The sequence below is a fragment of the Camelus ferus genome, chromosome 18 (assembly GCF_009834535.1).
Source record: "Camelus ferus isolate YT-003-E chromosome 18, BCGSAC_Cfer_1.0, whole genome shotgun sequence".
Taxonomy (NCBI): Eukaryota; Metazoa; Chordata; class Mammalia; order Artiodactyla; family Camelidae; genus Camelus; species Camelus ferus.
The window spans coordinates 31414185-31426692 of record NC_045713.1 but is presented as its reverse complement, the minus strand read 5'-3'; the positions used below and the strand labels follow the sequence as shown (position 1 = coordinate 31426692).

At 46.2% G+C, this 12508-nt stretch overlaps 1 protein-coding gene across 1 annotated transcript in view; it reads left to right on the top strand.

Moving 5' to 3' along the window:
• Positions 1–11445, top strand: part of HS3ST2 (heparan sulfate-glucosamine 3-sulfotransferase 2) — an 82040-nt gene extending 70595 nt beyond the window's left edge. The window contains exon 2 of the mRNA XM_032460878.1: positions 10090–11445. Coding sequence (XP_032316769.1) covers positions 10090–10708 — 619 coding nt within the window. The 3' untranslated portion in view covers positions 10709–11445. The remainder of the gene's footprint in view (positions 1–10089) is intronic.
• The last annotated feature ends 1063 nt before the right edge of the window (positions 11446–12508 follow it).

Below are 12508 nucleotides of genomic sequence, written 5' to 3'. Positions count from 1 at the left end.
TTCCAGCCAGCCATTTTCCTTTTATTTTATTTGTGGTTTTCTTTTTCTTTTTTTTCCTTTTATTTTTCCGTCCCAGAGACTTGCATTTTTTATGTATCTAACTTTTCAGTCTTTTCCTCCATGAGTTTTGTCTCATGCTTAGAAAGGCTGTCCTCGTGCCAAGATTAATTTTACATTCTCGCGTTTTCTTCCAGTGTTAGAGTCACACTTGCTTGAATCCAGATTTTGCAACTTGCTACGTGGCTGTGGTGACTGACTTTAGTTCCCCGTGTCCCAGATTCCTCGGCCCACGAACAGGAAGGGTGAGAGTTAATGCAGAGACCGAGTGAGGTGGTTCATACCCAGAGCTGCAAACCACACTGGGCTGCCAGTCGCGGCACCAGAATTGTGAGCTGTCCACTTGTTCCCGTCTCGGGCATCAGTGACCATGTCTCAATCAGCTTGGGCTGCTGTAACAAAAATCCCATAGGCTGGGGAACTTAAACGACAGAAACTTGCTTCTCACAGTACAGAGGTTCAAAGTCCAAGGTCAAGGTGGCAACCAATTTGGTTCCAGGTGAGGACTCTCCTCCTGGTTTACAGCTGGACACCTTCTTCCTGCGTCCTCACGTGGCAGAGATGGAGAGCTCATCTCTCCCACATCTCTGTAAAAGAGCCCTAAGCCCATTTGTGAGGCTTTCACTCTCATGACCTAATTCCTCCCACACGCTGCACCTCAACATACCGTCACCGTGGGGGTTAGGACATCAGGGTATGAGTTTGAGGTGGGGGACATAGGAGGACACACTCAGTCCGTAGCAGACTGTGTACATGGCTGATGCATGCTGCCGGCCCTTTTTTAAAAAAGATATACATCATAATGCTGTAATATATGTATACACTGTGAGATGGTTACCACAGTCAGGTGAATTAACACATCCATCACCTCATATTGTTACCATTTTGTGTGTATGGAGAGAACACTTAAGACTGACCCTCTCAGCAAATGTCAAGTATACAACACGGTATCATTAACTATCGTCACCATGCTGTACATTAAATCCCCAGAATGTATACATCCTACAGCTGAATGTTTGTCCCTTTGAACTAGCATCTTCCCATGTCCCCCACCCCCTCAGCCCCTGGCAGCCTCCTTTCTGCTCTCTGCTTCTGGGAGTTCAACAGATTCCACAGGTGAGTGAAATAGTATTTGTCTTTCTGTGCTTGGCTTATTTCTCTCTCGGCCATAAAAAAAGGAAGGAATGGCTGCCGTTTGCGACAACGTGGATGAACCCGTAGGACGTTACATTAAGTGAAATAAGCTGTGTGCCCGCTTCTTCTGGTTAGCAAGGGCCAGAACTCAAACTCAGATCTCTTTGACTCCACATCCCATACTGACAGGCAGCCACCAAAGTAGACCGGTGCCCCTTGAACCTCTCTGTGTGGGCACATCATACAAGCAGGATCCCCCTCTTATCTCCATCTGTCTCAGAGCAGGACTCAGGACAAATTCCAAAATGCACAAAGTACAGGGGAAAGAACAGGTGTTACTGGGGAAACTGGGAGTAGAAGAGCTCGGCATGGGGTTGCTCTGTCTCCTCACCATCACCCAGGGGGACATGCCAGAGTCTGGACCAACTATGGGTTTACCCTCCAGGGAAGGGACCCAACACCTCCATCAGCTTCCTTCCTTATAGGGCAGGAGTGAGAGCAGTCTTGTCGGCCAGGGGACAGTCCAACTACTGGGACCCCAGGCAGGCTGGTCTGAGGTGCCAGCTGTTTACAGGAGTTATCTGGGAAAGCCAGCTGCCCAGCCCGTGTATCAGAAATTGGGTTCAGGTATGGCCCCTCCTGCCAGAGGGAGGAAGCCACCAGCTCTGGTAGGAAGCCAGGTTCAGTGCAGTCCCTCTCACTGGGAAAAGGCGGCCCCCTCTCCCCCAGGGTATATAAGGCTTTTAACTCCTTAAGGACGGAGACTACAACATGCCTGTCTTTGTATCCTGGCACATAGCAGGTGCTCAGTAAATGCTTGTTCAATGAACAAATACATGAATGCATACCAGGCACAGGACAGGCATTGTCAATAGAGAGGTGACAGACGTGATCCCTGCCTTCTGTGACCTTACACTCTAGGGTGATGACAGATGTGTGAAAAATGGGATGTCTATAGTGAGTACCATGGAATCACAGGTAACAAATGCTTAACTGTTGGGAAGGGGAAAATAATAAGGACACAGTCAGGGAAGGCTCCCTGGTGGAGGTGACAATGAGCTAAGAGCTAAGAGATGAAGAAGTTCTGCCCACTAGCCACAGGGGATTCATGCAGACAGCACAACATGTCAAAGGCCCCTTAACAAGAAAAATACAATTTTGTGGGGAAAGCTCTGAGTAGTCCACTCTGGCCAGAGCCCAGGGTGGCCATGGACCAGATCACAGAGAGCTACATATATCTTGTTAAGACCTTTATCCTATAAGCTTTGAAGAATTATTGATGGAGTTCAAGCTAGGACGCGGTGTTTTCCTCCTGGGTCACGTAAGTGTGAGGATTTGGGGCTGCAGGCTTGGAAGGAAGGGGTCCCATGATGCAAGAGGGGACTCACAGGTGCTGTGCCTTTGCTCAGCCAACACGTGCCAGGTGAGCAGGTGGAGCAGTTTCAGTTTTAAGCACCAGTTGCTTGCAAGAAAGCCTTTTCCCTCCTCTTTTGCTCCTAATTATCCCTCTGGAGACTGTAACGATTTTCAAGGAGCCTGGTTGCCCAGCTAGGAGCTAGTAAATCACCAAAATCCCCCAAGCAGCCAGGCCTTCCCAGATACATACACCGAGTGTACAGATTTAGCAGGAAATGAAATCTTCCAGAGACTCCTGTAGGTAATGATCAGGCGCGTGCCAGCCCTGCTCAGAGGCGCCCACGTGCTGGGACACTCACAGCACGTCCCTGGTGTGGACAAGGGGGCCACAGGGGCTGCCTCAGCCCTTCCGGGTGGGCCAGAAAATGCCATCTCTAGAGAGTCTCAAGCTGACCAGAAAGAATTTGGATTTTTTTTTTCCCTTTTTTGGTGAGGGTCCCAGAAGTCTGTGATTTTTCCCTTGGGGAGAAGATAAAGCGTGGACTTTTGTGGAACGGGGAAAACTCCCAGATCTCCTCTGGCACACACACTTCTCCTTTGTTGTTCCCAAACTAAAGCCTTGCTTTTATTGTTTGTTCTCTTCAGCAAATGTTTACTGAATTACTGGAAACCTCTTCATAGGCACCTATCTTTGACACTGGCTCTTTGATCAATTTTGGGGGGGCACCTAATGGCATGCCAGGAATTGCGCTAGGAAGGCACAGATGAACAAGAGACCTGCCCAAGATGCTGACGATCTGTTGCTCTAAATGGATGCATTCCTTGTAAGTTTCACACAGTGGGATTACGTTTTAAGTGCTGGATGCAGGAAGTGCCAAGAAATTACAAGTAAGGGTTCACAGAGGGTGTGACTTTTCCTTTGGGCTTAGAAAGATGAGCAGACATTTGTCAGGGTAAAAGAGACAAGAAAGATGATCCAGAGTCTTAGAAAATAAAACAAAAAACTCAGCAAGTGCAGAACACAGGAAAGAACAGGATGTGTTCAGGAAGGGATTTTGTGTTCAGCATAGTAGGAGCATCAGGCTGCCGGGAAGTGGCATGAGATGAATTCTGGAGAGGTAAGCAGTAACCCTGGGTACCAAGTCAAGGAACGTGGGCTTTATTCCAAAGAATAACTGATGGTTGACAATATTGGGTTTGCTTTGGAAGGATTTCCCTGGTGGACACAAGCAGAATGGATTGAACAGAGAAGAGAGGAGAAGCGAGGAGGTCAGAGAGAAATCTGTTGTCAGAGGAACAGGTGACAAGAACCTGAGGCTGTCCGAGTGGGGCCAGGAGAGGGAGGCAGAGACATGAGAACTGAATGACAGACGTTAGATGTGAGGAGTCAAGAATGACGCTGAGGGAGCCCAGAAATGAACCCATGAACTTTTGGTCAACTAATCTTCGACAAAGGAGGCAAGAATATACAATGGAATAAAGACAGTCTTTTCAGCAAATGGTGTTGGGAAAACTGGACAGCAGCATGTAAATCAATGAAGCTAGAACACCCCCCTTACACCATACACAAAAATAAACTCAAAATGGATCAAAGACTTAAACACAAGACAAGATACAATAAACCTCCTGGAAGAAAATATAGGCAAAACATTATCTGACATACATCTCAAAGATATTCTCCTAGGGCAGTCTACCCAAGCAATAGAAATAAAAGCAAGAATAAACAAATGGGACCTAATTAAACTTACAAGCTTCTGCACAGCAAAGGAAACCATAAGTAAAACAAAACAACAACCTACGGAATGGGAGAAAATTTTTACAAATGAAACCGACAAAGGCTTGATCTCCAGAATATATAAGCAGCTCATACGACTTAATGAGAAGAAAACAAACAACCCAATCCAAAAATGGGCAGAAGACCCAAACAAGCAATTCTCCAAGGAAGAAATACAAATGATCAATAGGCACATGAAAAAATGCTCAATATCACTAATTATCAGAAAATGCAAATCAAAACTACATTGAGGTATCACCTCACACCAGCCAGAATGGCTGTCATTCAAAAATCCACAAATGACAAATGTTGGAGAGGCTGTGGAGAAAAGGGAACCCTCCTACACTGCTGGTGGGAATGCAGTTTGGTGCAGCCACTGTGGAAAACAGTATGGAGATTCCTCAAAAGAATAGGGATAGACTTACCATATGACCCAGGAATCCTGCTCCTGGGCATATATCCAGAAAGAACCCTACTTCAAAAAGACACCTGCACCCCAATGTTCTTAGCAGCACTATTTACAATAGCCAAAACATGGAAACAGCCTAAATGTCCATCAACAGGTGACTGGATAAAGAAGATGTGGTATATTTATACAATGGAATACTGTTCAGCCATAAAAACCGACAACATAACACCATTTGCAGCAACATGGATGTTCCTGGAGAGTGTCATTCTAAGTGAAGTAAGCCAGAAAGAGAAAGAAAAATACCATATGAGATCGCTCATATGTGGAATCTAAACAAAACAAAACAAAACATAAATACAAAACAGAAACAGACTCATAGACATAGAATACAAACTTCTGGTTGCCTAGGGGGTAGGGGGTGGGAAGGGACAGACTGGGATTTCAAAATGTAGAACAGATAAACAAGATTATACTGTATAGCACAGGGAAATATATACAAGACCTTATGGTAGCTCACAGAGGAAAAAATGTGGCAATGAATACATATAGGTTCATGTATATCTGAAAAATTGCGCTCTACACTGGAATTTGACACAACATTGTAAAATGACTATAACTCAATAAAAAAATGTTAAAAAAAAAAAAAAAAGAATGACACTGAGGTTTCTCTGCTTTGTGAGCGGATTCACGGCAATATTGTCTACAAAAACAGGCAAAAGAGAGAAGTAAGACTGGGGAGGAAAATGGTGAGTTCGGTTGTGGAGATGAGATACTGGTCCACTCTCAGTCCAACATTCCAGTCCAGAGTGTGGGAAAGTTGGACCTGCAGTTACAGACTTATGAGGAGGCAACAGCTCCTGGGCAGCCCTAAGGCTGGGGAAGGAATGAGGTCATCCAGGAAGATCACATAGAATAAGAGAAACAGGAGGTAGACTCCTGTGAAGGTCTAGAATTTTTCAGAGAGAGCTGAGAATGTGGAAGGGGGATGAGGGCTTCAGTGTACCCCTGGTTAGACCGGTTGTTGGCTTTGTGTAAACCTCAGAAATATTCATGGAGATTTCACTTGTGCCGTGCACTCTGGTAGACTTTGCGGACATAATGCAAATAAGGTGCACCCTGCCCTGCCTCGTGGGGTTTATAACAGAGTGGGGGGGGGGGGTAGCTTCCACAGAGAGGAAGCCAGGTTGTATGACAGGTCAGAGTTCTCGGGTTGCCAGCAGCAGAAACTGACACTGACTCTAAAAGCAGGGAAACATTTTAGAAGGATGTGCAGTGACTCCCAGAACACAGAGGAAAGTGGGAAAACCAGGTCTCAGGAAGGGCAAGAACCAAGACTGCTGAAGGGACTGGATAAGAGGAACTAACAAGGAGGCTCTTCCAGGCTCCTGTGTCTGGTTGGAAGATTCAGTCCACATGGTACATTTTGTCTTTATGACACCCCTGGCACTGATTAGCCTGACTTCGCTCATGCACCCTCTCCTTGGCCTGCTAAGATTTTATTCAAAGCAGGAGTGGTGGTTCCTTTAAAAAAAAAAAAAAAAAAGAATCTGGAGGCTGTTCCCAGATGTAGGGGAAATTGTTGCTGAGCAGGTTAAAATAACAGATGGGAGGTGAGGCCAACGGTGAGTGTTAGATGATCCTTTCAGTAATTTTTTGCAGAACTGCACAGGAAAGCGAGGAGGCTGAAGCTTAACAGGGTCACAGGGTGAGAGGAAAGTCCAGCTGTTTGTTAGCCCCTGAAAGCAAAATTTGAACAACGACACGAGGAGGAAAAAGTGAGCCTTAAGGAAAAATCTAATGAACCCTCCCACCATGTGCTCACCGAGCAGGGAGATGGGTGGACACGCGGTGTCCTGGTTTATGCTATCATCACACGGGCCTCCTGTACACTATTCCAGTGACCTAATGGGAAATAAATACGTAAGGATGTCCCTTGGGGGAGATAGAGAACATCTGAGGTACACATTTGACTGAGGTACATGGAGTGATGACCTGTGTGTGATGTTATTAACAGCCTCGTGTTTGTGTCTTCCTTAGTATTTGTAATTTGATTTTGTAGCTGATGTGCCAGTTAAGAATTAGAAGGGTGGAACCTCACTTCAGTGAATGGCTGGGGGAACAATGTGATACTCTGGCAATCACCGGGATGGGTCAGAATTTTCCAAACTGGTAACAGAGAGAGATGTTAATTGGTATTCCTGGCGAAAGATCATTGCTCCTTAGCCAGGTAAGCTTGGGAAATGGTGCAACCTCAGTTCCTCTCTTGGAGATATTCTTTAGCCTATCAAAGGCAATTGCAGAGAAATCTGTTTAGTGGCTTGTCAGGGTCAATCTTTTGTGTGTTGAAGACCTTTACATATCAATAACCCCCATAAAGTTTGGAAAGTCCTTATGCTGAAGTGCACTGTCGCATATATGTAATTTCATGTACTGTCATCACAAAGACCAACACCTCATTACGCTGTGTGCCAAGGTCATAAAATAACACAGGCGATTTCTACAAAACTCCAGCCAAGGAGTTCTATTCAGGTGCACCTGTGATTGTTTGCTTGTAATGAGATCCAATTTTAAAAATGGCCTTCTCAGTGTTAATAAATACTGCGAAAATCTTCTACCCATAAGGGTCCATCGTAGACCCTGGGCCTACAAGCAAAATATCCGTTGTATCAGCTTATCGGCTGCACAGTGAATGTGAAGATTCAAGGGCATAACGGATGGGTGCAGGGAAGGCAGGACGGGAAGGGATCTGAGAACACAGGTGGGCAGGTGAGCCCCTGCCTACTTGTCCTCGGAGACTAGTGGGAGGGGCTCGGGATGGGTGGAGATACAGTCACTGTCAAGGTGGAGGAGAGAGAGATTGAAGAAGTTGAGGTGAGGCAGCGTATACATTTCCAGAGTTGTGGGAGACTAGTCATGTGTCAGCTTAGGTGACAGAAGTAGGGTTGGGAGTTTATGGTGAGCATTTGGAACACTTACTAGGATAATGATGGGGGGGCATGTAAAAACAAATATAAAAGATTATCAAACAGTGTTCAGGGCTCAATCGAAGCTAGAATTAATAAATATATAAAGAATTCAGGGTGGGGAAGGTATAGCTCAGTGGTAGAGCACATGCTTAGCATGCACAAGGTCCTGGGTTCAATCCCCAGTCCCTCCATTAAAAAAAATAGATAAATCTAATTTAAAATAAAAAAGAATCCAGTTGTCATTTTTTCTCTACTGTCATTTGGCAACCCAGAGACAGAATTAGAAAACATGAAAAGTTGGAAAGATGCGTGATTAACGACTGGAAGAGCAAGTAGTACGAAGAAATGAATGATGGTGATGATGATGATGATGATGATGATGAAGGTGATGATGCTACTGAAATGGCCATTCACTGGGTCCAGAGAAGGTTTAGAGGAAAGTGAAATCAAGGGCATCAGATAAATCTGAAGGTCGGGTATAATGAGTCTGAGACCGTGGGGAAAGTTGAAAGAAAGAAGGTGTGGTCTGTGTCAGTTTCCTGGGGCCGCCATAACAAATGACCACCAACTGGGTGGCTTAAAACAATGGAGATTTATTCTTTCACAGTTTTGGAGGCCAGAATTCGGAAACCAAATTGTCAGCAGGGTTGGTTCCTTTTCGAGTAAAAAAATGGGCGCCATGCTTCTCTCCTAGTTCCTGGTGGCTGCCAACAATGCTTGTCATTTCCTGGCTTACAGCTATTTTGCCGGAGGCTCTGCCTTCACCGTCACATCGCCTCCTGCTCTGTGTGTCTCTTCTCTTCTTCTCTCCTCTTCTAAGGACATTCCTTACAAGAAACCCTAATCCAGGATTACCTCATCTCAAGATCCTTCACTTTCTTCCATCTGCAAAGATCCTTTTTCCAAAAAAGGTCACATTCAAGGTTCTGGGTGGACGTATCTTTTAGAGGGTCACGGTTCAACCCTCTACAGAGCCCTAGAGTGGAACTTTTCAGAATTAGGGCAGTTCCAACGACAAGACCTAAGGTATGGCCGTGAGGAAGAGTTGCTAAAAGAGAAGAGAAAATGGAGATATTTGACCAAAGAACTACAAGGCCAGGTCACTGAGCAGAGCTGATGATAGGGACTGGGACTAAGAAGAACCAGGTGCCAGTATCCCAGAGGAATGTGCTTTGCGGGTGGGAAAAACCACAGCGTTAGGAGTAGGGAAGGGACGATTGCTGTATTGGTCGTTTGCAAGTCTTCCTGCACACTGGAATCATCTGAGACACTTCAAAAAATTACCCAACCCCAAATTTTTTAATCAGTTGGTCTGGGTTGGGGCTTGGACATCTGTGGGGTTTTTTAAGTCTTTTAAAATTTCTTCAGCAGTGTTTCTAGTTAGTTCTTTTTTAATTGAGTTTACCATGTTGTGTCAGTTTCTGGTGTACAGCATAATGTTTCAGTCATACATATACATGCATGTATTCGTTTTCATATTCTTTTTCATTATAGGTTACTCTGAGATATCAAATAGAGTTCCCTGTGCTTTACAGAAGGAACTTGTTGTAGATGTATTTTACATATATGTGGGCTTTTATTTTTAATTTCTTGGGTGAGCTAATGTATTCATCTCAGAACCAGGATATTAAAACGTAGAGGACGGAGATATTGCCTTAGCCAGTTTACAACTGGGGTTCCTCCCAGTCTGGAGTTCTTTACTTTTTCAGTCTTATACTAAGGATGTGTTTCAGATGTGTTTCAGCAGGAAAAGGCATCAGAACTCATTTCTAAAACACTGTCCCCCACCTCTGCCTCCAAAAAAAGATTTTCTTCATCTATTTGGAGAAGTTATCTTTTCCAAGAACAATATTCAGTGGCTTCCTTTGTATGTTTTGAATACGTAATAAATGCAATAAAAATTCCAAGCAGCGTGAAAGATTACACAATAAAAAGTAATTCTCATTTACCCTGACCCTCTTGCTCTGCTCCCACTCAAGGCCCCTCCCCAGAAGCAAATACTTTTATTGGTTTCTTGGTATCCCTCCCTAAATGATCCAGCTGTCTCTTGCTTTTTTTTTTTTTTTTTTCGTTTCAGCACTGAATCTTGGAAATCATTCCATGACAGTACACACAGATCTACCTAACTCTATTAATTGGCTATTCCATCATTTGTTTAACCCATACTGATGGTCATGCAGGTTGTTTCCTGACTTAAAGCGAACTGTTAAAGACTTAAAAAAAAAATCAACAAGAGTTAAAGTGGGTTCTTCATCAGGTGAGAGCAGGGGAGCCTCAAACATCAAAAAGGAGAGAGGGGGTCTCCACTAGGGAGCTGGGTGGAGGGAGATGATCTCCCTGGACCCCAGCCCAGGCGAGCCCTGGCTGACCCTGTGCCGTTTCCAACCCCACAGGAGCCTGATGCCCCGGACCCTCGAGCGCCAGATCACACTGGAGAAGACGCCCAGCTACTTCGTCACTCAAGAGGCCCCTCGACGGATCTTCAACATGTCGCGGGACACCAAGCTGATCGTGGTGGTGCGGAACCCCGTGACCCGCGCCATCTCCGATTACACGCAGACGCTCTCCAAGAAGCCGGACATCCCCACCTTCGAGGGCCTCTCCTTCCGCAACCGCACGCTGGGCCTGGTGGACGCGTCGTGGAACGCCATCCGCATCGGCATGTACGCGCTGCACCTGGAGAGCTGGCTGCGCTACTTCCCGCTGGCCCAGATCCACTTCGTCAGCGGCGAGCGGCTCATCACCGACCCGGCCGGCGAGATGGCGCGGGTCCAGGACTTCCTGGGCATCAAGAGGCTCATCACGGACAAGCACTTCTACTTCAACAAGACCAAAGGGTTCCCTTGCTTGAAAAAGCCGGAGTCAAGCCTCCTGCCCCGATGCCTGGGCAAATCGAAAGGCAGAACTCATGTACAGATCGATCCTGAAGTGATAGACCAGCTTCGGGAATTTTATAGACCTTATAATATTAAATTTTATGAAACTGTTGGCCAGGACTTCAGGTGGGAATGAGCCACCGAGATGCAAAGGCATGTCTCTTCCATGAGGCTTGCCCTGAGACACTCTGATCCTCTTTCCCCCAGCGAACCCAGGCTCCAGCCCCTGTTCCCATCATGGGTTCCATCCTCCTGGGACCGGGGAGCCCAGTTAAGGCCAAGAGACCAGGGGGTCCCTGCCACTAGCCCTCCCCAGTCTGTCCAGGCGAGGATGCTCTGTGTCTGGCATGTCAGGTCAATTCCAAATGGTTTCCCTTTAGCCTCTAAGGGGCTTTAGGAAAAGCAGATCTTCTGATTATGATACATATTAGAAGTGGTGATAGTTCTGTTGCTATGAACACAGCAGTCTGTCCCTGTCACTATCCACCCCAGAGTGGGCTTGTTGATTTCGAGTGGCACGTACCTCTCCTCTGAGCTTAACTCCCCAAGCCGCCCTGGGTGATGGATGGGAGACCAGCCTTGCCCCCCTGACCTGAGCAGCTCCTGGGGAGATCGCAGAGCAGGAAGCACCCGGCCACTCTGAGGAGGTAGACCCTTTGATGATGAAATGAACCAGAGGCTTCAAAGCCTGTGGTCTCAACTCTGCTTGAAGGGGCGCTGTCTTTGAAAACCACTCTGTGACTCTTCCCGCCCCCTGTGGACAAAAGCACATAATTCTGCTGTTACGGGTACTTTTCCTCACGCGAGCTTTCATGTTCAGCATGCGACCAAATCGTGCTTGTCCGTGTGAAATAAATACGGCTCTCTCACGTCCTTATGGCTGGGCCTTTTCTATAAGTCAAGCCTGGAGCACAGCTCATTCATCCAGCTCCTCCAGGCCTGGTGGGGCGGCTTTGGGGCTGGTCTGGGAGGGCAGTGAGGGGGTGCAAAGACTGCCTGGGTGAAAGCAAGGGGGTGGACTAGGTTCTTGCTGGCAAAGGCTGGGACATCCTCTTTCTGAAACATAGTCTGACAGAGTCAGCTCCCTGCTTAAGCTTCACATCTGAAATAAATCCAAACTAGAGGCTAATAGGACATCAGATATGTTTTTGCTTGGCCAGCATGAGGTTTTGGAATAATTTCCAACATTTAAAACTTGGGAGTGTTCATATGAAAATATGGATTTCCAGCTGATTAAAAAGAAAAGTAATGGAAACTTGATCCCGCCGAGACTGCACTCCAGCATGGCAAAAATTTGTGGCCACCTTTGAATGGGTCTTGCACTCTTCAGTTTTCCAGTCCCCACCTGGTCCCTCTCACTGATTTATATCATCTATCTGACCCCTGTAGGCATTTGAGTTCGCAGCCCTGCTTTGGGTGTATGCTGTGGCCTCAGAATAAATTCTGAATCCTCCAGCACCATTTCCAAGACAACCCCAGTGACAGTTTGGGGATCATCTGCTTCTCCTCCCTCAACCTCTGCGCAAGACTCACAGAGCTGCTTTTCTTGTCCTCTTTAAGTCTCCTTGCCTTGTTTGGAATGTCCCCCGACTAGCGGAAACCTCTGCTCTCATAAGACTTCACCCAAGTGTCGCTCAGTTGATGTTTGTGCTGCCTTCCCAACCAAGCTGAGTTATCTGCTTGCTCGTTCACTTGATAGTTTGTACGTGTCTCAGTTCCAGCTTTTATCACACTAGGTTATTGTTATTTATTGTGTAAATACTGGTCTTGACCATAGACCGTGAACTCCTTGAGGGTCAAGGTTGTATCTTGCTCACATGTAGTAGGCACACAGCAAATGTCTGATGGATGGATGTGTGAGTGGGTAGATGGATGTTGGAGGTCTGGTGGCACGGACAGGAATGTCCCACCGAACTACACTTCTGGAATACTTTCT